This window comes from Pan troglodytes, chromosome 1 (genome assembly GCF_028858775.2).
Source record: "Pan troglodytes isolate AG18354 chromosome 1, NHGRI_mPanTro3-v2.0_pri, whole genome shotgun sequence".
Lineage (NCBI taxonomy): Eukaryota > Metazoa > Chordata > Mammalia > Primates > Hominidae > Pan > Pan troglodytes.
The window spans coordinates 93,072,006-93,098,407 of record NC_072398.2 but is presented as its reverse complement, the minus strand read 5'-3'; the positions used below and the strand labels follow the sequence as shown (position 1 = coordinate 93,098,407).

Below are 26,402 nucleotides of genomic sequence, written 5' to 3'. Positions count from 1 at the left end.
TTCCCTTTGAAGGAGAGGGCCCTGGAGCCCTCTCCTTAGCAATTAGGCCTTAGTTCCTTAGCTCCTAGGAGCCACTAGCCTTCTAGGCCTGGATTGTGGCTTTTCTGGCCTTGGTTTATCCACCTTCACTGGCTCTGACTTTTCTGCCCAGAGGAGACTTGCATTCTGGGCCTAGCTCCACCACTGGCTGCTTTGCAACTTTGGGGTTGACAGCTATGGAGTCAAGGTTGAGAATGTGGCCTTTGAAGCTAGGTCTCTAGGGTTTGAATCCCAGCTCCACCGTTTATTAATTGTGCAACATTGGACCCTTTGTGCTTTGTTTTCTCACCTGTAAAATGGAACTGATAATAAAAGTTCTGTCCTAGCTACACATGAGGCTGGGGCAGGAGGATTGCTTGAGCCCAGGAGTTTTAAGGCTGCAGTGAGGGACAACAGAGTAAGACACCATCTCTAAAAAATAATTTAGGCCAGGCATAGTGGCTCACACCGTAATCCTAGCACTTTAGGAGGCCGAGGTGGTGGATCATCTGAGCTTGGGAGTTCAAGACCAGCCTGGCCAACATGGCGAAAACCCTACAGAGTCTATTAAAAATACAAAAATTAGCCGGGCATGCTGGTGTGCACCTGTAATCTCAGCTACTCAGGAGGCTGAGGCAAAAGAATTGCTTGAGCTCAGGAGGCAGAGGCTGCAGTGAGCCGAGATGGTGCCACTGCACTCCAGCCTGGGTGACAAAAAAAAAAAGAAAAAAAAAAAAGAAAAATGCCCATGTGTCACCCCAGATCAATTACTGAATCAAAATATCCAAGACTTTGGGCATTCGCAGTTTTGAAAGCCCCCTTCCTCCAAGCAATGTTGATGCCCAGTGAGGGTTGAGATCACTGGATGAATGGTCTGGAGGGCTCCATCCAGCCTGGCACAGCACCTCCCTGTCACATACCACTCAGGACCCCTCTGCATAGCCCTGGAGGTGCTGCACTTTGGAAGACAGCTCATTACCACCAGTGTGGCTGGAAGCAGGTTCCTCTCCACTCACTTAGAGGGAGTTCTCCTCTATAAAATGAGAATAATGACCTTGCCATGCTCACCTCCCAGGGCTGCCCAGACATAATGTTTTACTAGTGATAGGACCTGCTATAAAGGTAGGCAATTATATTGTTCCTTCCCTTGATAAACTTTTATTGAGGTCTAGTGCACACCCATCTCCTTTACACATGGTGACTATGGAGTTAATAATCTCCTGGAGGGACCTGTCCTGAACCATCAGACAAGTTAGGTCATAGGGCCAACCCCCTTTTTTAGCTCCTGCTGGTTATGAAATGAGCCAAGGAATGGAAAGAGCCTAGAACAGGTCCTGACACATGGTGAGTGCTCTCTAAACAGTAGCTCTCCTTACTATTGTTATTATGACCATGCCCCAGGCTAGGTTGGAGGGAGGCCTGGTTGCAGTGCACACAGGGAGCTCAGATGAAGGGAGGCAGTGAAGGTGGGGCCTGCAGGAGGAAGGGGAGCTTAGAATGAGGTGCTGAGGAGTAAGGTGTGTGGGAAGAGTAGAGGAAGGAGTAGAGCACGTTGAGGTTGCTGGTTGGTGAGGGGGCTATGATGAGGATACTCTACTCAAACATGTATTGAGAACCTTTTGTGCACCAGGCACTGTGCCAGGTGCTGGCAGAGCACCAGATCCACCCAGTCTCTACCCTCGAGGAGTCCCTCTAATGGGGGAAGACACACATACACAGACAATGTCACAGACAGTGTGACAAGGGATATTGGTGGTGAGTGGGGACATTTAATCCAGACTTAGTGGCACTTTTAGCTGAGCCTGGATGATGAGTAGGAGTTGATCAGAGGGTAAAGTAAATGCCATGTCTGGAAAAATTAGTCAGGAAGCAATGAGAGAGGTTGAGATTGCTGGAATTTAGATAAGGCTAGAGATGCAAGCAGAGCCTAGGTCTCGGAGGGCGTTACAAGTCAGGTCAAGGAATTTGGACTTATCCTAAATACAATGTGGAGCCACTGTTAGTTTAAAGTCTTCTGGAAACAAAATGAGGCTTTCATTTTGAAAAGATCGCTGTGGGCTGGGCGTGGCACCTCACGCCTATAATCCCAACACTTTTAGGAGGTCAAGGTGGAAGGATCTCTTTGAGCCCTGCAGTTCGAGAATAGCCTGGGCAACAAAGTGAGACCCCAGCTCTACAAATAAAAATAAAAATAATTAGTTGGTTGCGGTTGCATGAACCTGGTCCCAGCTACTCAGGAGGCTGAGGCAGGAGGATCACTTGAGCCCATGAATTTTGGATTGCAGTGAGCTATGATTGCACCAATGCACTCCAGCCTGCTGGATGACAAAGCAAGATCCTGTCTCAAAAGGAGAGAGGGAAGGAAGGAAGGGAGGGAGGGAATCACTGTGGGAAGGAGAAACAATGGGAGCAGAGGCAAGGGTGGAGGCAGAGAGACTGGTTGGGAGGCTGCTGCAGTTACCCAGGAAGGAAGGACGGAAGGAAGGGAGGGAGGGAGGGAACGAGGGAATCACTATGGTTTATAGAGGAGAAAGGATGGGAGCAGAGGCAAGGGTGGAGGCAGAGAGACTTGTTGTGAGGCTGCTGCAGTTATCCAGGTGGGGGTTGGTGGTGAGCAGACCAGAGAGCTGGAGGTAGAACATAGAACAGATAACAATTCTGGAGGTAGGAACCACAAGGACTTGGGGGCTCATTGGCCAAGGGAGATGAAGGAGGAGAGGCTGAGGAAGGAGGAGCAGAGTGAAGCTGTGTGTTGGGAGACATGAACTCCATCTGAGATATCCAAGGAGTGATGATGAGTTATGGATGCTTAGGAATCACTCCTGGTCTGGGAATACTTGGGGTCGTCTTCTAAGAATTCTCAAGAGTGGAAGGCCACTCACCCTTGGCCCAGTGCCAGGCCCTCGCCTTCCCTAGTCTCTCTGGGACAGGCTGGGAATTCCTGGCTCAGAAATACCCTGTTGGGGCAGGCCGGCCTTGATGCTCCCCAGCCCAAAGGGAGGAATGTGCCTGTGCACCTGCTCCGTGATACACGGGGGCGGGACAGTGGAGTGGAGGTGAGTGAATTCAGGGGTGTTCCTCACTTCCCCCATCCTGGACTTCTAGGCTCAGTTGTGGCCCCAGGAATGGATTCTGAGTAAGAGGCCAGAAAGCAAGTTCTCTGGGCCTGGGGTACAGAGGGCAGCAAGGTACAGTTGACATACCACAGACACCCAGGCAGGGCAAGGGCACCCAGGTTTCAGTCCTGGTTCTGTCACCTCTGGTTAGGAGCTGTGAGCACCCAAGGGCTCATTCTTGTCCTAAAACTGGGTCTTCAAGATGGTTTGGTTTAGGTGGTGTGAATGAACCCTTCCATCTCCACCCTTGAGAGAGCTGAATTTTCCCCCACCCGAGGTGTTCCACAGTGGGCAGAACGCCGCAGCCCAGTCTGCCCTGGCCCACCCAGTGCTCATCTCCATTTCCAGCCCCTCCTGGGCGCCTCTGGCCTCCTGCAGCCGGCTCTTTGTGCTCCTTCATTAAGCTTTGGTTTCTGTGGGAATGTGACTTGAATTAACTCTTGGGAGAAAAATCGCAGAAATCAGGAAAGGGGGGCCATGGGGAGGGGGCAGTGAGTCACGTTTCCATGTGTATTTTTCAAACTTTCCGATGGGAGTTTGGAAAACAACAGTCTTTTGGTTGCCAGCTTGGGCCCAGCTCTCCAAGGGTCCCATATGCTGTGTCTATAGGTCTTCCCGTAACTGCTGCGTCCCGGCCCACCCTTCGGGTCTGCCTTATTTCCTGGGATCCCTTCCCACTTCTCCCTGGGGACTTGTGCTGTTGCAGAGGCACTGAGAAGTCCATCCCGTGGTGCAGCTTCCGTCTCTCCCCTGGTTTCATTTCACAGCCAAGCCCTAATCTATCCTTGCCTCAAGGTGGACCCATGGGGGCTGCAGCTGAGCTGGGGACTTTGTCCCTGCAGCTGCTCTGGCCAACCCTCCAACCCTGGAGAACCTCCGTAGGCACCAGGAAGTCCTGGGCTCTAGGAACCTCCTTCCTGCCCCCGCAGCTTCCTCTTTGTGTCCTGCCTACCAGTCCTTCCCGCCCATCTCTGCATCCCAATTTCCAGAGGGCCTGTGGCTGAGGGTGAGAAGCCAGCGATCGACCCCCAGGGAGAAGTCTTGCAGAGGAGGGTCCTCACCCCAATGAGGCCGCCAAGGAAGAGGGCCTCTAGTATGCCCCTCTTGTGTGCTGGGCCCTCGCACTTCCTCTGTCTGGGACTCCTCTAACAGCTGTGGGGAGGGTGCCAGGATCCCCATTTTGCATACAGTAGCTGAGGCTCAGCCAGGAAAATGGGTGGGAACCTTAAGGATGGTGGGCAGATGGTGGCCCCCTTGAGGAGGAGATGGGAGGGCAGCGCATACCCCTAGCCAACCCCTCCTTGCAAGCCCTCATTCGGGCAGGGGGGAGGAAGGGGTCCTGGACTAGCTCTCCTGTGTCCCCTCTCCGGGGGCTGCCCCCTCCCAGTTTCTGACTAATCCTTTCCATCGGCAGTGGCATGTCCTGCCCCTGCTGTGCCTGTGCCAACAACAGCCCACATCACAGGGCCACATCTGGCTCCATTTGAACATACCCCACCCTCCCTGCTCTTTATCCCTCAACGCCCTCCCCTGCCCAAGGACCAGAGTAGGGAGTGGCCCTCTGGACCCCCTTCTCTGGCTCCACCAGCCCTGCTCCCCTGCCCTTTCGAAGCCTCTAGTGGAGTCACTCCTTTCCTTCCCCGAACCCGGCCTCAGTTCCTGGGACATCCTGGCTCCATTCTTCAGCACACCCTCCCTCATCATATCCACACTCCTTGGCTCCCCCCTTCACAGCCCCCACTGAAGGAGGGATTGGGAAGGGGACATTTTGCAAGGTCTGAGCCCCAAGAGATGTCCCAGAGTAGAGGGAAGGCCTGGCAGCCCAGGGATTTTCCCTTAGCCCAGCTCTCTGGCATATTGCCAGCTTGGGCGTGTTGGGGGGCAGGGGTTGGGGTGATCCCAAGAGGTGCGTGTATGGAGGGGTATAGCTCAGCCTCCCAGCTGGGGTGGGGAGCGGTGGCTCAGGCCTGTGTAGGCTGGCTTTTGTTGGGGAGGAGCCTGGAAGGGCCTGCAGCTACTGGCCTCCCTCCTCCTTCCTCCTTGCTTAGCAACTGTTGCCATCTGGTAAATATTTGCCCCAACAGGATCTGGGGCTGGAGCACTGGCGTCAGCCGAGGTAGTTGCCCCCTCCTCAATTTATGAGTCTCCCCTCTGTTCAGTTCCCTATTCCAGAGCCCCCTGGACTGGATTCTAAATGTGGTCCTCACCCCTCCCTCATGGTTGATTTCCTCCCCAACCTCTTCCCTGTCTCCCTTTTACTCTCCTTCATCCCCACTCATCCTCTGTGCCCAGGTCTCTCTCGTCCATCCTCCACTCCTGGATCCATTCACCAAGGGGCCTGAGTGAGGTCCCACCCCCTAAGCCACACAGGTCCTCTGCTTCTCCCCCGCTACATCTCACTGGGACCCCAGCCTGGCTACGGCTAGTACGTCGTTGGTGCTCAGTTAGCCCCAACATCTCTTTCCTTTCCTCCAACAGGAAACACACCTTCCACCTCTAAACCTTAGCTCCACCAAGCTCCAAGGGGAGAGAAGAGAGGGCATATGGGAATGTTTTGCTGGACCCCATACTGCACTCCCAGGCCAGGAAGCTCTGCATCAGGAAGCCAGCACCATTTTCACCTCCTCTGGGGTAGGACTGAGGGGACCATGGCCAAGAGGAAACAGATGCCCCCTTAGCTCCTCCCTGGGTAGCCTGAGCGGGCCAGGGCCTGAGAGCATGCCAGTTTTAGCCTGTCTTCCTGTCCTTCCCAGCCAGACCCCTCTCACCCTCCTCCCCCAGTGGTTTTCTCATTACCTGTCACTGACGGAGAGCCCCTCAGAGGTCAAGGCCAAAGTGAGGTGGGCTCTTGGCATGCTGTGCAAGCTTTGAGCTCACCCGGCAAAGAGGGCCAATGGGGTGCTCCTCTGGGGCGGGCCTGTGGGCTGGCTTAAGGATAGTGGACAGGGGAATCTGGGGAGTTGGACTAATGTGGATCTAGAAGGGAGGTGGTTGGGCTGCACGATGCCTTAAGACTCCTCCCAGCTCTGAAGTTCTACTTCTAGGCAATGAATGATGAAACGCTGGCCCAAGTGCAGTCCCTTCCCCATCCCACAGGGCGGAGACCCCAGCCATCCCCTTACCCTACTTGGCAGCCCCCCTCCCCACTCCTCCTGAGAGTGCCCCTTGCTCCACCCCAGCGGCCAGGAAATCTCCTGCAGATTCACCACCACCCTCCTGGCTGGGAGTTCACTTTCCTAGTTGACCTCCTGGCCTGAGGGCCAGAGGAGAGCTTTCAACGGGGACCTTGAGGAGTGTGAGGGCTGCAGGGGCTGTGGACTGGGGTGGATTCACCAGGGAGCAAAGGAAAGTGAAGTTTCAGGGCCTCTCAGTTGCACGGGCCCTTTCAAGACCTGAAGAGGAGCCCTGCCAAACTTTCCACATGATCCCATGTCCATAACATTTGCAAAAAGATCATTTTGTATTTCTTAAAGAGGGCCTCCCCACAAAATTGTGTGCACTTTAGGTAGGATGAACAACTGTCCCTATTTTAGCATTAAAAGTCCCTTATCTGGCCAGGCACGGTGGCTCACGCCTGTAATCCCAGCACTTTGGGAGGCCGAGGCAGGCGGATCACGAGGTCAGGAGACCGAGACCATCCTGGCTAACACGGTGAAACCCCGTCTCTACTTAAAAAAAAAAAAAAAAAAAAAAAGCGGGGCGTGGTGGCTGGCTCCTGTAGTCCCAGGTACTAGGGAGGCTGAGGCCGGAGAATGGCGTGAACCCGGGAGGCGGGGCTTGCAGTGAGCCGAGATCGCGCCACTGCACTCCAGCCTGGGAGACACAGCGAGACTCCGTCTCCAAAAAAAAAAAAAAAAAAATTCCCTTATCCTAGGAGACTCCTCAGTCCCCGGCAAACCCAGGGCAATTGCCCACCCTAGTTTCAGGCTCCACAAACATTTGGCCCACACTGGGATGAGGGTGAGGGAGAAAGGGAATCCTTTTCTGCCTCACTTCCTGGAAATGTGTAGGGGCGTGAGCTATGGGGCGAGGGGGCCCTCTCCTCCAGCTCCAGTCCTGGAGTTGTGGCGCTTCTGTTTGTTTCCTTGGCAACAGGGAAAGGAAACCCCCATTTAGGAGGCCGGGGAGGCCCCAGCAACCACACACACACAGAGACACACAGACTCACACGCGGCCGCCCACACGCAGTCGCCTGCGTCAGCACCAGCCGTCAGGCCCTCGCTGCCCGCCTGCGGGGTGTGGAGTGGGGAGAATAGCCCCGCCTGAATCCAGTCCGACTACCCGCCCCTACTGATTTGCCTGGGACGCCGCCGGCCCACATGGCCCCACCCACGCCTCTGTCCCCACCCCCCCACCGCCCCCGGCCGCGTTCCCCCCTTAACACCTTCCCCCAGGTGGTGAGGGGCCAAAGCTGGGGGATGGACAAGAGAAAGGAAGGAGATGTCACTGCTGAATTTCCTTCTGCCTGCTGCCCGATTTCTATTTGACTGGCAATAGTCTGGTGTGTATTGTGACAGTTCAGGGAGCCTGAGACTCACAAGTGAGGTGGCGATTTGGGCCTGGTTGGGTGGGGGAGGTGGTTTGGAATGTCGGGAATGGAGCTCCTGGGGAGACTGTAGGATTTTGCTGTTGGATTGGGTTCCTTGGGATCTGGGTCGAAGAGGGAAAGAGTATATTTAACCTGGAGGCAGAAACCTGGGGTTTGGGCCTGCTTCTGTCACTTGTCAGCTGTGTGGCCTGGAGACAATCAGTTAGCCTGCCTAAGCCTCTGTCTCCTCAGCTGTAATATGCAGATAATGGTGCTTGCCTGTGCACCTCAAAGAAATTTGAGAAGGCTAAGGTAGTAACCTTGATTGTGAAAAGCTTGTCACCGGGGGGGACCGGGGCAGGTGGGAGGGCTTGGTTACTACTTATCCAGTCGCCCCTCCAGCCCCGCTGGCTCAGTGAGCCCAGCAGCCACTTCCCGACTTTGTAGGAACCCATGCCAGTCCGTCCCTAAGTGGACCAGCTCTTTGACATCTGTCCAGTGTGGCTGCCCTGTCTCCCATGGCAGCGTGGCACTGAGCTGCAGTGCTGTCTTGGAGGTTTTGACCCTGCCTGGCTGTGTGACTTTGGGCAAATCTTTCCTCCTCTGGCCTCAGAATTCCACTTATAAAGAAAGGGGCTTATTCCTCAGAGCCCAGGGGCCTCCTGGAAGTGGGCTGGGGGGATCAACCAGGCAGGGGCCTCAAGCTCCCTAAGTAGAGAAGCTCTGCCTCTGTCATTTAGTAGATTGTGCTTTTTGGGTGAGATTTCATTTGAGTGAGGGGGATCTCTGACTTTACAAATAGCTGTCATTCACTTGCTCCATCTAAGGGCCCGCTTCTCACCCGGCACCACCTATGAGCCTGCCTCATTCCCCCTTGCTGAGCCTGAGAAGAAATCTACTCAGCTGTGCTACCTCAGGTCAATTACAACCTCGTGGAGTTTGGGTTGTTGTTTTTTTTTTCTTTTTCTTTTTCTTTTTTTTTTGAGATGGAGTCTCACTCTGTCACCCAGGCTGGAGTGCAGTAACATGATCTCCTGCCTCAGCTCCCTGAGTAGCTGGGATTAGAGGTGCATGCCACCACGCCCAGCTGATTTTTTGTATTTTTGGTAGAGATGGAGTTTTACCATGTTGGCCAGGCTGGTCTTGAACTCCTGACCTCAAGTAATCCACTCACCTCAGCCTCCCAAAATGCTGAGATTACAGGTGTGAGCCACTGCTCCCAGCCGGAATTTGGGTTCTTGACACATAAAATGCAGATAATAATACCTACCTCATAAGATTGAGGTGAAGATTAAATGGGATCACCTCCATATAGCCCCTAGCCTGGTTGCTGGCACATGGCAGCCCCTTAAAGAGTAGGCACGGTCTTCCACTGTCAAGGTTATAACTATCACCTGCACACGAGTGACTCAGCACTTCAATCATTGTTTAATACCCTGTAGTCAAAGGATGAATAAGACCCTCCCTCAAGAACTCACTATAAAGAGATTCCCAAACCATGTTCCAGAATCTGTACGTCACCTCCACCTCCTCAGACCCTCCTCCAAAGAGTCGCCTGTCTCTGACTCCTACCTGTTCAGGGTTCTAGCCACCTGATGGTAAGATCTTGGCTTTCTGATTCAGGCAAACTCGTATTAAAATTTCAGTTCTGGCTGGGCGTGGTGGCTCATGCCTGTAATCCCAGCACTTTCGGAGGCTGAGGTGACCAGATCACCTGAGGTCAGGAGTTACATGGTGAAATCCCGTCTCTACTAAAAATACAAAAAAATTAGCTGGGCTAATTTTTTAGTGGCGCATGGTTGTAGTCCCAGCTACTCGGGAGGCTGAGGCAGGAGAATCGCTTGAATTCAGGAGGTGCAGGTTGCAGTGAGCTGAGATCGTGCCATTGCACTCCAGCCCAGGCGACGGGCGAAACTCCATCTCAAAAAAAAAAAAAAAAAAAAAAAAAAAAAAAATCAAGTTCTGTTACTAACCATATGACCTTAGACAAGTGATTCTCAATAGGGGGTAATTTTATCCCCCAGGGGATGTTAGGCAATGCCTGAAGATATTTTTGATTGTCATAACTGGGAGTGGAAGTGCTACTGGCCTAAAGTCGGGAGAGGCTAGGGATGTTACAAACCATCTCAGAGTACAAAGAACCTTCTCTGACAACAAAGAATTATCTGGCCCAAAATTCAGTAGTGCCAAGGTTGAGAAACCTGACCTTAAATGAATAATTTAACCTTTCTGGGCTTCAGTTTCCTCATCTGTAAAATAGGGCTATTAATAGTATCTACCTTGTAGAGCTATTGTATTGGTCCAACAAAATAATGCAAGTACCTAGTGCCTAATAATAAAGGTAGTCCATAAATATTCCCTACACGAATGGTTCTTAGCATGCCTCTGGAATCCCTCCTGGCTTCATCACTGGGCTGAACCCACCGGACCCTAGTTTGGCTTATTTCTTGCCAAGGCCAGTGCTCCTGACTCTTTCTTCACTGGTCTTGATGCTTTCCTTCTCTCCTTGACCTCAAGGCCTATCAAGCAGCTGGAAGCCTCTCCCTCAGGCCCCATCCCAGCACCAGGCCCCTGCCTCCACCTCCCACTTCTCCCTTCCCGTCTCTCTTCCCCCTCTTTCCAGCCTTACCTCTAGTGGCTCCCCATGCCCCTTGGCAGGTCAGAGCACACTCAGCTCTTTCCCACTTCAGCACCTCTGCACAGACTTCCTCCAGCCAGAGTGGCAGAAGACAGAGAAGCATGTCCAGGATTTGGACCAGACTGCCTGGTCCCAGTTCTGCACTGGGCCTGTTACTTACGGCCTAGTTTTAGGAAAGTCAGCCTCATCTGCAAAGCAGGGAAATAATTTCCAACTCATGAGGTTGTTGTATGGACCCAGTTGAGAATGTATGAAAACATGCAACAACTATAAAGATTGTTAAAATGTAAGTTATTCACTGTGTGAGCATTATTCTGCTAAATGTATGCATGTATGTATATGTGTGTGTGTGTATATATATATATACACACATATATGTAATTTTTTTTTTTTTTGAGACAGGGTTTCTCTCTTGCTCAGGCTGGAGTGCAGTAGTGCAATCACAGCTCACTGCAGCCTTGACCTCCCAAGCTCAGGTGATCCTCCCATCTTAGCCTCCTGGGTAGCTGGGACTAGAGGCATGTGCCACCACCCCCAGCTAATTTTTTTTTTAAGAGATGGCGTTTCACTATGTTGGCCAGGCTGGTCTTGAACTCCTGGGCTCGAGCAATCTGCAATCTGCCTGTCTCGGACTCCCCAAGTATTGGGATTATGGGTGTGAGCCACCATGCTCAGCCTCTGCTTTATATTTTTATTTCCATAGCTCCTACCGTGTTCTAACAAACTATAACTTTGTCTTTGGTTTATTGACTGTCTCCCTCCACTAGAATGTCAGCTCCATAAGGGTAGGGATTTTTGTCTGTTTTATTCACTGCTGCATCCCTGGTGTCTAGAATAGTTCCTGGTATATAGTAGATGTTCAATAAATATTTGTTGAATGAATGAATTCTCTGTGTATAAGGCAGTTCTGTAAAGCCCCTAAATCTACCTTCTCCAAGAAGCCCTCCTTCAAATGTATGTAACCTTATTTAGTTATTGCACATCCCCATTTTACAGATGATGAAACTAACGCTGGAAAAACTTGTCCAGAGTCACTGACCTGAAAAGTGGCAGGGCCAGATGCATTTGTTTACCCAAGAAACCCTGAGAGGGCTGGGCATGGTGGCTGGCACCCGTGATCCCAGCACTTTGGGAGGCTGAGGTGGGAGGATCACTTGACTCCAGGAGTTCAAGACCAACCTAGGCAACATAGTGAGACCCCCATCTCTTAAAAAAATAAAGAGGCTGGGTGCAGTGGCTCATGCCTGTAATCCCAGCACTTTGAGAGGCCAAGGCAGGCAGATCATCTGAGGTCAGGAGTTCGAGACCAGCCTGGCCAACATGGGGAAACCCTGTGTCTACTAAAAATATAAAAATTAGCCGGGTGTGGTGGTGGGTGCCTATAATCCCAGCAACCCTCGAGGCTGAGGCAGGCAAATCGCTTGAACATGGAAGGCAGAGGTTGCAGTGAGCCGAGATTGTGCCACTGCACTCCAGCCTGGGCAACAGAGCGAGACTCCAACTCAAAAAAAATTAGAAACACCGAGTGCCTGCTGTGTGCCAGGTGTTAGGGAGACAGATGACCAAGACTTGGTCCTTTCTGTCCCTCACAGCACTTTCAGGAATGGGGGTCACAGAGGAAACACTAGGATGCTATAAGAACACAGAGGAGCCCCCCCACCCAATCAAGGTCATTGGTCTTCAAGATAAAGTGCCTAGGCCTGGTGCAGTGGCTCATGCCTGTAATCTCACACTTTGGGAGGCTAAGGTGAGGGGGCACTTGAGGTCAGGAGTTCGAGACCAACCTGGCCAACATGGTGAAACCTCGTCTCTACTCAAAATACAAAAATTAGCCGGGCGTGGTGGCACACGCCTGTAATCCCAGCTACTCAGGAGGCTAAGGCAGGAGAAGCGCTTGAACCTGGGAGGCAGAGGTTGCAGTGAGCTGAGATTGTACTGTTGCACTCCAGCCTGGGTGACAAGAGCAAAACTCTGTCTCAAAAAAAAAAAAAAAAAAAAAAAAAAAAAAAATTCTCAAACCGTCTGTTGGACCCAACCACTGCATTCTGATTTCACTCATGCATGCTCCAGCTCCCAGACTTCTGGGATCCCTTTGGAATTCATCCAATTCAGAGTCCTCCACTGCTCTTTAATCATTTGTGCTTGTTGGTTTTGCTTCTCCCTCTGTCTTTCCCACTGGTGGGAGGCTCCCTTGAGAGCAAGCATAGTATTGCTATCACCCTGTGGCATAGTGTGCAGAACTCTTGCACACCCAGGAGCTCAGTCCCCGTCTTTGATAGCCACTCTGCCCATACTACAGGTAAGAAAACTGAGGTCCAGAGAATTCAGTAGCAGATCTAGCATCACTCAGCAGTTAAGAGGTAGGATTAGAATGTGGTCACCTTCTAGCCACCACTCCCATCACCTCTCACCTCCAGCAGGCTCAGCTCCTCTGGACCTGGCTGCTGCTTCTGGGTTGGTGATTTTTGCCCTGGCAAAGGGAGAGCAGACTTATGACATCTGGAGTCCAGAGTTAGGATTGAATATTCAGGATAAAGTTTCACTTTGAAGTTCAGATTTAGGATTGAGGCCATTTTGATGGTGGTGGCAGGGAACCTTTAGAAAGAGCTTGGAGTGAAATTTGGGGTGAAAGCCCTCCTTCTTTCTCCTGCACCTTTTCCACAAGATGGGGAGGTCTGGCCAGACACAGTGGCTCACACCTATAATCCCAGCGCTTTGGAAGGCTGAGGTGAGGATCATTTGGGGCCAGGAGTTTTAGACCAAATTGGGCAACATAGCAAGACTCCGTCTCTATCATGATAGCCTATAGTCTCAGCTACTCAGGAGGCTGAGATAAAAGAATCACTTGAACCCAGGAATTCAAGGTTGCAGTGAGCTATGATCCTGCCACCGCACTCCAGCCTGGGCGACAGACCAAGATTCTCAAAAAAAGAGTGGGGAGGTCTAGGACAGGAAGGGTTAAGTGTGGTTTAGCTTTCCCAGCCTGGAAAGGAAGCCAGGCCAAGCAGCTGGGTAGGGGAAAAGGGGGCACTGAGTGCCAGGGAGGGGCTGAGGCAGTGGGAACAGCATGAACCCTTCCCTCACGTTTCACTGGCTTACCCCTCCTGCCTCTGCTTCTGGTGTGGAGAAGAACAAGACTTTTTATTGTCTGGGAAGCTGAGGGTGGGTGCCACGCCCTGGGGGAGAGAAGCCATATTCTGGGCCCCTCATCCGGGTGCATCCCTAGTGCTCACCATGCTGCCCAGGCACCCTCACTGAGATGAGAACTTTCCTTGTTCCCCTCCCCTAATAACCAAAGTTCCTGCCTTAATCCCACTCCAGTCCCTCATCCACCCCGAGGCCAGGCTTCAGAACCAGAACTGAGGGCCTGTCCAGCCCTGCTTTCCTTGTGTTTGAGGGAAGCCCTGATATCTTGGAGCTGTACAAGGTAGCAACATAATTTGATTTCCCTGGTTGCTCATCGGAGGATAAGCTGTGGGAGGCAGTTGGGCAGGGCATGCAGGCAGATGGGACCCAGGCCTCAATGCTGTCACCTCTTAGAGAGGATAAGGTGGGCCGGGCATGGTGGCTCACATCTGTAATCCCAGAACTTTGGGAAGCTGAGGCAGGCAGATTACCTGAGGTCGGGAGTTTGAGACCAGTTTGGCCAACATGGTGAAACCCCATCTCTACTAAAAAAAAAAAAAAAAAAAAAAAAAAAATTAGCTGGGCATGGTGGCAGGTGCCTATAATCCCAGCTACTCAGGAGGCTGAGGCAGGAGAATCTCTTGAACCCGGGAGGTGGAGGTTGCAATGAGCTGAGATCATGCCACTGCACTCCAGCCTGGGTGAGAGAGCAAGACTTAATCTCAAACAAACAAACAAACAAACAAAACAGAGGATGAGGTGGCTGGTGGGACCAGGATAGGGGCCAGGATGAGGGGAGGGGAGTGGAAGGCTTATCAAAAGGGTCCTTGGTGAGGCCTGAGGATGGAGGCTCCAGAGCCTGAGGTAGCGAACCCTGGGGACCTGAGTGATCTCGTTTTGTGAGAGAGCCTGGCCCCTCCCCAGAGCCAGCTGCAGAATGGACCTGGCCAGAGAGGAAAGTAGAGATGAATATGGTGCTGGCCTTTGCAGCCAGCAAGGCTGTGGGGTCTTTGCTGTTCCTGTCCCCCACTACCTTCTTGCCCCCCACTACCTTCTTTCTGGCTGAAACCAGGATAGAGACCCAACATTGGCTGTCCAGCCCCCAGCCCTGCTCCCCCTTTCAGGCCCCTCTGGGAACCACAGAAATCTGGGACCTAGTGTCTTGGCAATGTAATGAATGCACGCACAGCTCTGGTATCTGTTTTAAATTATCCATTAAAATAAGTACAGTTCTGGGGGAAAAAAATAAGTTGACTGGGTGCGGTAAGCAGTAGAAAGGGACTGAAGGGGGAAGGAACCCAGGCAGTGCTTGGGTCCAAAGGAAGGGGACAGGAGATGGAAGGGGCAGTGCCTGGCTCCTATTCTTGGCCTTCTTTAGGGGACTTCTTTAGGGGACTGTGGCTTGTTGCTTGGGTCTAAAAACGAATGCTTGGCTTTGAAGAGAGATAGATTGGGGCAAAAGAAAGAAAAAAAGGGACCCCCAAACTCCTTGATCCCTGGCCCCAAACTGGGGGCATAAAGGAACTCAGGTTCCAGAACTTTGCTCCCCCCAGGGAACCCAGGCATTCCTTCTCCACCCCACTCCTGGCACACTGAGATGCAGCTCTGAATGGGCTGCCCACGTGTGGAGGGGGGTTGGGGTGACTCACTATTACTACTGGGAGGACAGGGGGAGCCAGTGGTGGAAGAAGGGTGAGTCACACTGATGGGCACCAGCCTCAGCCCTCCCCCCACTTTCCTGGCTCCCAGCCCTGCCTACCTGACCCTCTCCCTTGCTTTGCGCCCACTTCCCTCTCTTTCTCCCGGACCCTTTTGCCCACCCACTCTCCCTCCTTGGCTCTGCCCTCTAGCCCAGAAGGTCTGAGGCAATGGAGGCAAGCTTGGAGCCGACAGTGCTGAGCAGGCAGGAGCCAAGAGAGGGGAAGCTTGAGCCTCACGCAGTTAGGGGTGCACTGGAGAGGGTGGGGTCCGACTCCGCCACACCCCTCCTCACCACTCCCGCCCCCACCCCCAATGGATCTGGGACTGCCCCTTTAAGAGTAGTGGCCCCTCCTCCCTTCAGAGGAGGACCTATTAGAGCCTTTGCCCCGGCGTCGGTGACTCAGTGTTCGCGGGAGCGCCGCACCTACACCAGCCAACCCAGATCCCGAGGTCCGACAGCGTCCGGCCCAGATCCCCACGCCTGCCAGGAGCAAGCCGAGAGCCAGCCGGCCGGCGCACTCCGACTCCGAGCAGTCTCTGTCCTTCGGCCCGAGCCCCGCGCCCTTTCCGGGACCCCTGCCCCGCGGGCAGCGCTGCCACCCTGCCGGCCATGGAGACCCCGTCCCAGCGGCGCGCCACCCGCAGCGGGGCGCAGGCCAGCTCCACTCCGCTGTCGCCCACCCGCATCACCCGGCTGCAGGAGAAGGAGGACCTGCAGGAGCTCAATGATCGCTTGGCGGTCTACATCGACCGTGTGCGCTCGCTGGAAACGGAGAACGCAGGGCTGCGCCTTCGCATCACCGAGTCTGAAGAGGTGGTCAGCCGCGAGGTGTCCGGCATCAAGGCCGCCTACGAGGCCGAGCTCGGGGATGCCCGCAAGACCCTTGACTCAGTAGCCAAGGAGCGCGCCCGCCTGCAGCTGGAGCTGAGCAAAGTGCGTGAGGAGTTTAAGGAGCTGAAAGCGCGGTGAGTTCGCCCAGGTGGCTGCGTGCCTGGCGGGGAGTGGAGAGGGCGGCGGGCCGGCGTCCCTGGCCGGCCGCAGGAAGGGAGTGAGAGGGCCTGGAGGCCGATAACTTTGCCATAGTCTCCTCCCTCCCCGGAACTGCCCCCAGCGGGTGACTGGCAGTGTCAAGGGGAATTGTCAAGACAGGACAGAGAGGGAAGAAGTGGTCTCTGGGAGAGGGTCGGGGGGGATATAAGGAATGGTGGGGGTATCAGGGACAAGTTGGGGCTGGGGCCGGCCTGAATTCGGTCAGATTGGGATTTGCCAGCTATTTGGAGCCGGGGGGAGGGGCTTGAGCAAAACAGAACTAGCCCTGCCAGCTCGAAGAACTCTGGGCACCCAGGACACATCGGAGTGGCAGAAAGGGTCCTGTTAGAACTTTGTTGGCGGGCTTGGCACTGTGCTAGCTTTGCCCAAGCTGGCTCTGAACACATGATGCCCACTAAGACATAACTCTCAAGTTGGCATCTGTCCAGCGTGTTGGAGCGAGGTCAGGAAGGCAGGGCAATCCCCCTTTTCCCTCCCAAGGGCTTGGCGGTGGCCCCCTCAGCATGACCTTGTCCTGGGTTCTAAGGGTTGGGAAGTTCTCCCTCACTCTGCCACTCTGCGTGTCTGGGACCTTCCTTGGGCTCTGACAGGCCCACCAAAAGAGCTCCGGGAGATGAGAGATCGGCTCCCCCGCAGCTCCCACAGCCCTTGGCCTGCTTGGCCCGCTTGGCCCAGGAATGCAAGGGAGGGAGGGAGGCAGAGGGCAGAGGCTCCCAGCTCAGGAAGTTGTGTTATGCCCAGGTCTGGCCGCACTCCTCCCTTGGCCCTCTGCCTAGTGCCTTCGAGGGTTGGGGGCACTGTCCTTCCCTCCTTGGGGTGAGCCACTTTCATTTTCCCAGCCGGGCCAGGCAGTCTTTGCTCGGGCCCATCCTAAAGCTGCTGACGTTTTGATCTTTGTCTTATTGAAGTGCTGGAATACAGTGACATTTTTGAAATCCAGCCGTTGGAAGATTCAGGCCACTCCCACTTTACCCACCCCTGCCCCACCCTACCCCACCCTACTCAACTGCACCTTCTTCTTTTCTAAAAAAGCCTTTGGGAGCTTGGAAGTATAGGCCCTCTCTTCCAGCCCCATCAAAATGTGTTTCCCTTCTTCCTGCCTTCCCTTTCTCTATGCAGACCCAGGCCAAGAGCACTAAGGGTGCTTGGAGATCCGTAAAGGGCTGTTGGCTTTGACTTCTCTCTCTTTTATCATCTACTCCAAACTTCTGCTCTTCCTAGAACCCTTTGCTAGGTGTGGTTTTGTTGCCCAGGCTGGAGTGCAATGGCACAATCTCGGCTCACTGCAACCTCCGCCTCCCAGGTTCAAGTGATTCTCCTGCCTCAGCCTCCCGAATAGCTGAGATTACAGGCATGTGCCACCATGCCGGGCTAATTTTGTATTTCTAGTAGAGATGGGGTTTCTCCATGTTGGTCAGGCTAGTCTTGAACTCCCAACCTCAGGTGATCCACCCGCCTCAGCCTCCCAAAGTGCTAGGATTACAGGCATGAGCCACCACGATGGGCCCATCACCCTTCTTTCTGAAGAGTCAATGGAAGTTGTGTGTAGGAAGACAGGCTCAACGGTTTTTTTTTTTGTTTTTTGTTTTTGAGACAGGGTCTTACTCTGTCACCCAGACTGGAGTGAAGTGGTGCGATCTTGGCTCACCACAACCTCTGCCTCCCAGGCTCAAAAGATTCTCCTGCCTCAGCCTCCTGAGTAGCTGGGATTATAAGTGTGTGCCACCACACCCGGCTAATTTTTTTTTTTTTTTTAATTTTTAGTAGAGATGGGGTTTCACCATGTTGGCTAGGCTGGTCTCAAACTCCTGACTTCAAATGATCCACCCGCCTCGGCCTCCCAAAGTGCTGGGATTACAGGTGTGAGCTACCATGCCCGGCCATCAACCTTTATTTTGTTTTTTTGAGACGGAGTCTTGCTTTGTTGCCCAGGCTGGAGTACAGTAGTGTGACCTCAGCTCACTGCAACCTCTGCCTCCCGGGTTCAAGCCATGCTCCTGCCTCAGCCTCCCAAGTAGCTGGGACTATAGGTGCCTGCCACCACGCCCGGCTACTTTTTATATTTTTAGTAGAGACGGGGTTTCACCATGTTGGCCAGGGTGATCTCGAACTCCTGACCTCAAGTGATCTGCCTGCTTCAGCCTCCCAAAGTGTTGGGATTAGAGGCGGGAGCCACTGCGCCTGGCTTCTTTTTTTCTTGAGATAGGGTTTCACTCTGTTACCCAGGCTGGAGTGCAGTGGCAAGGTCATGGCTCACTGCAGCCTCTACCTCTCTGGCTCAAGCCATCCTCCCGCCTCAGCCTCCTGAGTAGCTGGGACCACAGGCAGGCACCACCACCCACAGCTAATGTTTTTGTATTATTTTGTAGAGATGGGGTTTTGCCATGTTGCCCACGGTCTTGAACTCCTGGGTTCAAGCAATCCTCCTGCCTCGGCCTCCCAAAGTGCTGGGATTACAGGGCATGAGCCACTGTGCCCAGCCTCAAATTTTATTTCTGCTGAAAGAGACCACACCTGTCCTTTTCTTTATTTTTATTATATTTTTCAGAGACAGGGCCTTGCCCTGTTGCTCAGGCTAGAGTGCAATGGTACAATCATAACTTGCTGCAGCCTGGAACTCCTCCTGGGCTCAAGCGATCCTACTGTCTCAGCTTCCGGAATAGCTGAGACTAAGGGCAGGCACCACCACGCTTGGCTAATTTTTTTTTTTTTTTTTTTTTTTTTTTTTTTGCTTTTTGTTTGTAAAGATGGAAACTTGCTATGTTGCTCAGCTGGTTCCAAAGTTTTGGCCTCAAGCAATCCTCCTGCCTCGGCCTCCGGAAGCACTGGGATTACAGGCATAAGCCACCAGGCCTGACGCCAGGCCTGTCTTTTTTCTACTAGTGATATGAACAATTTAGTTAGCAAGACAGATAGGAAGCAAGGAAGGGGAGACCCAGAGAATTCGTTGCATTCTAAACTAGTCCACTCATCTACCAAAGCCCTGTGAAGGACATTTTTAGCAGTTTTAGCAGTTTTCTGGTCAAAACTTTGATCGGGAAACAGGTTGAGTGGATTCGATATTCTCTTGCTCACCCAGCCATGCCAGTTTGTCTCCTCTGCCTCCTAGTGCAGCTGTCCAGGCCTGGGACACCAGGCGGGTATGTGCGCACGTGGGGCAGGGCGGAGGTGGTGTGTGTACTTGTTATATTTAGCCACCTGCCTCTGTTCTCCCCCACTGATCCTGGCTGGGAAGGCTGGGCTTCCGGAAAAGAGAGGTGGATTTGCACACCTGGATCCCAAGCTGATAGAAAGTGGGGTGAAGACAAAGGGGACTCAGACTGGGGTGGCTGTCCTCTTCTATGCCCACAGTAGGAGGAGCCAGGATTGGTTACTCCCTGCTGGGTCTGCTGTGCTCAGGGTGAGGTAGAGAAGTGGGTAGAGTAAAGAATTTGGGAGAGGAAAAAAGGCATTTTCCCAACCCCTCCCACCAAAGCCTAGAGAGAAGGTGTTGTCTGGTTTAATGTTTAATTAGAGCTCAGAGTTCAGGGCCAGATTTGGAGTTGGGATGGAAAGTTGTTTTTAAGACCCTGTAGCAATTTTTGACCCAGCCTGGGTACCTCAACCACACTCAGGAGTTTGGGGGACCTTCTGTTGGGCTGGATTATAGGCTCCAAGAAGAAACCCCTTTCGCCAATACTCTCTCTCTCTCTTCTTTTTTTGAGACAGGGTCTTGTTCTGTTGCCCAGGCTGGGGTGCAGTGGCATGATCACAGCTCACTGCAACGTCAGCCTCACAGGCTCTGGTGATTCTCCCACCTCAGCCTCCTGAGTAGCTGGGATTACAAGTGTGTGCCACCATGCCCAGCTAATTTTTTTTTTCGTTTTTTTTTTTTGAGACGGAGTCTTGTTCTGTTGCCAGGCTGGAGTGCAGTGGTGCGATCTCGGCTCATTGCAACCTCCACCTCCCAGGTTCAAGCGATTCTCCTGCCTCAGCCTCCCGAGTAGCTGGGACTACAGGCACATGCCACCACGCCCAGTTAATTTTTGTATTTTTAGTAGAGTTGGGGTTTCACCATGTTGGCCAGGATGGTCTTGATCTCTTGACCTCGTGATCCGTCCACCTTGGCCTCCCAAAGTGCTGGGATTACAGGTGTGAGCCACCGTACCCGGCCACTAATTTTTATATATTTTGTAGAGGTGGGGTTTCACCGTGTTGCCCAAGCTGGTCTTGAACTCCTAGGCTCAAGTAATCCACCTGCCTTGGCCTTGGCCTCCCAAAGTGCTGGGATTTATAGGCATGAGCTACCGCACCTGGTACCCCCTGCCCCTTCTCTGTCTCTTTCTAGTCTGTAGCCCAGGGGATTTGGATACCCAAGTGCAGGCAGAATGGGAAGGTTGTAAGCACCAGGGAAGCCTGTCTGGAGTCCAGGCTTGCAGCTGGGCCCCACCCCAGGCAAGGCAGCTGGGTGGATGACTCAGATGCTGCCCCTCTCCCTCCCACCCTGGTGGCTTTACAGAAGACAGCAGGAGACAGGGTGGAGACAGCAGTTGTCTTAAAGGGAGGAGTGGTGGTCTGAATGTCTACCTCTTCTGCCCCCCTCCCCATTGCATCCTGGAGTCCCTTGCCTGGCTCCTTCCTGAGACCCTCTGGTGGTGTCTGGACACATAGCTCTCTCTGGACAGGTAACATGCACAAGTAATTAGAATCCAGAGTTGAGTTCAGAGTTATGGATTGGGCTGCAGGAAGTGCCAGGGTCTGTGCCTTCCCATGTGAAACTGATGGAGGAAGGCTGAGTCAGAAGTGGGGAGATCCCAGGCCCACAAAGCAGAAGCGCTACTTCCACCCCAACAAGGCCCTGGTGCTTGACAACTTCCTGGATTGCCCACTGTTGCAGCCCCAGTGTGGACAGGCAGGGAGATGCAGGCTCCAGTTCATGTAGGCTCTGATCAAGACAAGAACAGCAAAGGCCACAGAGGCACAGATGCTTGTCCCATGTCACACAGTAAAGGGGTCAGCACTTGAGCACAGGCCTTATGACTTCCAGCTGGGTGTGCTCTTACCATTAAGCCTCACTTCTCTAGCTTCGGGGACAGGTTGGAGGGAGGATCTAGAGGGTGAGGTAAGGTGAAGTCAGGTAGCTGAGGCTCACTTCTGCAGCCTGGAAACTCTGCTCTGGGGCCAGTGACACCTTAGTGCTCTATGGCCATACTTCATGGCTCATGCCTGTAATCCCAGTGCTTTGGGAGGCTAAGGCAGGAGGATCACTTGAGGCCAGGAGTTTGAGACCAGTCTGGGCAACATAGCAAGACCCTCTTCTGTACAAAAAAATTAGCCGGTCAACACCTGTAGTCCAGCTGCTTGGGAAGCTAAGGCGGGAGGATCACCTGAAGCCAGGAGTTTGAGGCTATTGTGAGCTATGACTGCACTACTGCACTCTAGCCTGGGAGAGAGAAAGACCCTGTCTCTGAAAAAGAAAAAAACAAAACAAAACTCTGCTGTCCTGCAGGGCCTGTTAGCATATGATCGATAGCCTTTGCTCCAGCCTATACCTGGACCCAGGACCCCTGCCAGCCCCTCAATCGTGAGATGGTCAGAGCTCTGGGAGGCTGGTGATTCTTGTCTTGAGACTATCTTGAGACTTGTCATGGGAATTGTCCACCCGGATTGAAAGGAAGCTGTGCCTTTTGGCAGACCCATTAGGTTAATGGGGTTGGAGACTGAGGATGCATGGGCCCTGGGCTTTATCTGAGGGTATCTCCTGGTGTTACCTCTCCAACCCTCCACCACCAAATCCATTCTTTTTTTTTTTTTTTTTGACAGTCTCGCTGTCTGGCCCAGGCTGGAGTGCAGTGGCATGATCTTGGCTTACTGCAATCTCCACCTCCCAGGCTCAAGTGATCCTCCCACCTCAGCCTCCCAAGAAGCTGGGACTATAGGCACGTGCCACATGCTCGGCTAATTTTTCTATTTTTAGTAGAGACCAGGTTTCACCATGTTACTCAGGCTGGTCTTGAACTCTGGGGCTTAAGCAGTCCACCCACCTTGACCTCCCAAAGTGCTGAGAGCCACTGAGCCTAGCCCAAATCCACGTTCTGATTCAAAGGGAAAGAAGAAGGGTGCAGCTAAACCTGGGGGGTGAGAAGTACTTAAAAAGCCCAAGAGAAACAAAAGAGAGAATAATTCCTCACTAGGACCCCCTATTGCCTTCCCACTATTGGTGCCCTTGCTTGGCCCTTCCCCGGGCCTCCAGGAGTCTGAGACTTACTCTTCCATGGATGTGCCCATTGCCCCCACTTCCAGGTCCACCCCCCAGTGATTCGGTAGCTTAGTGTCTGCGCTGAAGCCCAGGACAGCTGGATGGACAACTGGTAGATCCCTTCACCTACCAACTGTGCTTTCTGCTCCCCTCCCCCTTGCTTCCCTCCTCCCCAGCCCCTCGCCACCCCTAGCAGCTGCAGCAGCCAAGACCAAGTCTTCAGAGGCCCAGACACAAGGGCAGGGTTCATTCCATTCTCACCTCCTTGGGGTCCCAGTGTACTGATAGGCCGAACTCTAATATTATAGGAGATCTCTGGAAGATTGCAGGGTCTCTTATCCCTCAATAAGGGGCAAGGCAAGCCGGGCGCAGTGGCTCACGCCTGTAATCCCAGCACTTTGAGAAGCCGAGGGGAACAGATCACTTCAGGTCAGGAGTTAAGAGACCAGCCTGGCCAACATGGTGAAACCCTGTCTCTACTAAAAATACAAAAATTAGCCAGAAATCGCTTGAACCCAGGAGGCAGATGTTGCAGTGAGCCGAGATCACGCCACTGCACTCCAGCCAGGGCGACAGAGCAAGATTCCGTCTCAAAAAAATAATACTAATAATAAATAAATAAATAAGGGGCAAGGTAGTCCACCAACAAAATGACAGGCAGTGTGATATAGTGGACACCCTAGCCCTCGGTGCCCTTAGTTCTGTGTGTGGCCCTTTCACTAAATTGCTGTGTGACCTTGAGCAAATCGCCTCCCCTTTCTGGCTTTCCTTAGCTGTAAAAGAAAGGGATTGGAGCGGAAAGTCTCCAGAGACCTTTTAGGTTCCAAAGTAGTACAGTGACCCACAAAGTGAGAAAACAGTCTTCTAAAATACCAAGTTATTAATAGTAAAATCAAATATAAATAATGTGAATATAGTTAATAGCTAATGTTGTTCTCAATAGAAATGTTTCCCACAAGCTGTGGAATTAAACATACTACCACATTTCTCTATTTCCCCGTGAAAGTTTGTTAGAAATGGTTAAATTGTGACATTACCCTCTTGGCAAATGTTTTCATTGCTACTAGGAAAGGGCAACTCGTTTTCGATGCCTCTCCCTTCTGGACGGTGGAAAGGGCTGTGTCATAGAGTAGGAACGGGAGATGCGGCACAGGAATGGCTCCCATTGACCCGTGTTGGGGGCTAGGGCGAAGGCCTAGGAGAGGCAGAACTGTTACCTTAGAGCTGGCCAGGATTAGAGAACAGTGCCTGGAACCCGGGGGAGGGGCACGGTGACCTTGGGCTGCCCACCTTCTACCCTTCCAGCACCCATACTGGCTCCCCCAACCTGTGGCTGGGCTGGGAGGAGGTCTTGGCCCCTACCAATCCCTTAAGGAAGGGGAAAGAGTTTGGGAAGGGGAGTCCTCCCTTCACCCCTGCCTCCCCCAAGTTGTGAGAGAGGAAGCCGGAATCCTGCCTGCTGAAGCCAGGAATAATTCTGGCTGAGATCCCAGGCCCGGCAGGGGCGCTGAGTCACGGTAGAGGGCAGAGTGGAGAGTGGACAGGAGACCCTAAGCTTGTCCAGTCAGGAAAGCAGAGGCTGAGGGGTGGCCTTTTCTTGAGAACTACATTCAAGTTGCAGCAAGAAGGACAGTGGTCTGAATTTGACGGGGACAAATGGAAGGGAGATAGGACACATGAGTCCCTTTAGGTCTGGCTCAGGGGAGCTAGACTTCATTTCAAGGGGTCTAGGTTCTGGGCAGTTGAGAAGGAGGCTATTTGGGGTCACCAAGGCTCCCCTTTCTTCCCAAAGCTCTAACACTGCCACCTTCTGCTGGCTAGGAGAGAGCTGTGTCTTCTGAGGCTAGAGCTGGAATGCAGTGAGACCAGACTGCCTAGGTCCTCCCCCACTTCTTCTCCTGACCTTGGGGTGTGGCTCCCACTCTCTCCCAGTGTCCTCAGGGTTAATAACTATGTGCCACCAGATAGAGAGTTAAGGGGCTGCTGAATTGGCTTCTTGTGAAGGGAATCCCCTAAATGTCCCTCGTTTTGGTCACTGGCCTCCCTCCCTCCCCCTTCAGGACATTCTACTATCTTCTTAGGCCATCCCTTCCTCCTCCAGGTACTACTTCTTTTGCTCTATCCCCAAGCCCCACCCCTGCATTTTTGTGACAACACCGGAATGATTTCTAGAGAGAGAGGCCAGGAAGAAGGAAAGTGGCACTTGGCAGGAGACCTTGCAGGGGGCGGCTGGTGAGGAAGCCAGCCGCCCATTGTCCAGGACCCCAGTGCCCTGGCCTCCGGCCTCAGGCTTCTCCTGCCCCTGTACAATGCCACGTTGATACGCCCAGCAGCTGTGACTCAGGCCTGGCCCCCTGCCAGGCCCAGCGCTTCTACTGGAGTTGCGTCTGAACATGTCAACAGGCTTCCTATCCCTCTCTCAGCACCAGTTCTCCCCACTTCAGCCCCTCCCTCTGCCTGGAATTAAAACCTGGCTTTGTCTTAGGGAAGGACAGCTGGGAGCCTAGTGGCTCTGGTAGGGGATCTGAGAGGCCTCAGACCCTAGGCATATTTGGCTGTTTGGCAGGTGTCACGCCCAAGGGAAGCGTGTGGAAGCAGAGCCATGCCTGCTGTGGGTGCACATGCCCGCATGAGGAAGTCGGGGTGTTTCATCCTGGGGCACCTGTGGGCTTTTGAGGTGTATGATATTCAGAACTTCACAGGTTGGGGTTTGGGGAAGGCTCAAGGGGCTTCTAAGTCCCTGGAACAGCTGCCCCCCTCAGTTCCTCTCTCTCTCTCTTTTTTTTTTTGAGATGGAGTCTCGCTCTGTTGCCCAGGCTAGAATGCAGTGGCGCGATCTTGGCTCACTGCAAACTCCGCCTCCTGGGTTCAAGTGATTCTCCTGCCTCAGCCTCCCAAGTAGCTAGGACTATAGGTGCCCGCCACCATGCCTGGCTAATTTTTGTATTTTTAGTAGAAATGGGGTTTCACCATGCTGGCCAGGATGGTCTCAAACTCCTGACCTCGTGATCCACCCACCTTGGCCTCCCAAAGTGCTGGGATTACAGGCGTGAGCCACCGCGCCCAGCCTCAGTTCCTCTCTTTAAGGTCTCCTTTCCAGAGAGGGATAGCACCTCAAATGCCAGGGAGGGGAAGTCTCCACATCCTGCCCTTACCCGAGTTGTGGCAGACCCACAGACTAGCCAAGAAACCAAGCAGTGGTTACTTTGCCGGGTTGCGGGGGGGGTGGGGGCTATCAAACCTCATGATTGGCCGCACAGAAAGGTGTGGGTATGTGTATATTTGAGGGTGGGTGGGAGTGGCACTTTCACTAGGCCTCCATATCACTCTCTGACTGGGGTATCTCCCAGCAAGCGAGACAGAGGCAGACACGCTTCCCAGACTGTCTTACTGGGTCTCTCTGTGTTATTCTCTGCAGTGTCTGTGTGTATCGTGCCATTTTCTATGTTTTGCACCAGTCTGCTGTGAGTGTCCTCAGGTGACCTGGGGGCAGGTTTTTAGTGCCTGAGCCTACCCGTCTCCAGGCTTTAGTTTCCCCCTGTAAAAGTATAGGACTTGGTTCAGGAGAAGGTTCCTCTAGAAGCCTTGAGCCTGTGAACCGTCTAGTCTCCGAGTATTTGTGGGACACACAGAAAAAGCCCCACGACCCAACAGGTAGAACACTGGCTGAAATCAGCAGGGCAGAGCTGAGACAGGCTCAAGTAGGCTGAGGGGTAGGGAGGTTTTGGGTGAATGGGAGGGAGGGACAGAGAGAAGGAGGATATATTGCAGTAGGAGGAGTTGCTGGAACAAAAGGAGGGGTGGTAGGAGTGGCTTGGGGTGGCAGCAGAAGACGCCCTGTCACATGGCGGGAAGTCAGCCTGGGCAGAGGTCTAGGTGTCCAGGAGGGGCTGGGTGTGGTGGCTCACGCCTGTAATCCCAGGACTTTGGGAGGCTGATGCAGGAGGATCACGTGAGGTCAGGAGTTCAAGACCAGCCTGGCCAAC

The 26,402-nt window shown here is 53.1% G+C and overlaps 1 protein-coding gene across 4 annotated transcripts in view; it reads left to right on the top strand.

The window, feature by feature from the left end:
• LMNA (lamin A/C) overlaps positions 1-26,402 on the top strand; it is a 57,184-nt gene that overhangs the window by 16,213 nt on the left and 14,569 nt on the right. The window contains exons 1-2 of one of the 4 annotated variants that reach the window (XM_063785564.1): positions 7,456-7,635; positions 15,489-16,093. In XM_063785564.1, the coding sequence (XP_063641634.1) occupies positions 15,738-16,093 (356 nt within the window). In that variant the 5' untranslated portion in view covers positions 7,456-7,635; positions 15,489-15,737. 4 annotated transcript variants of the gene reach the window in all.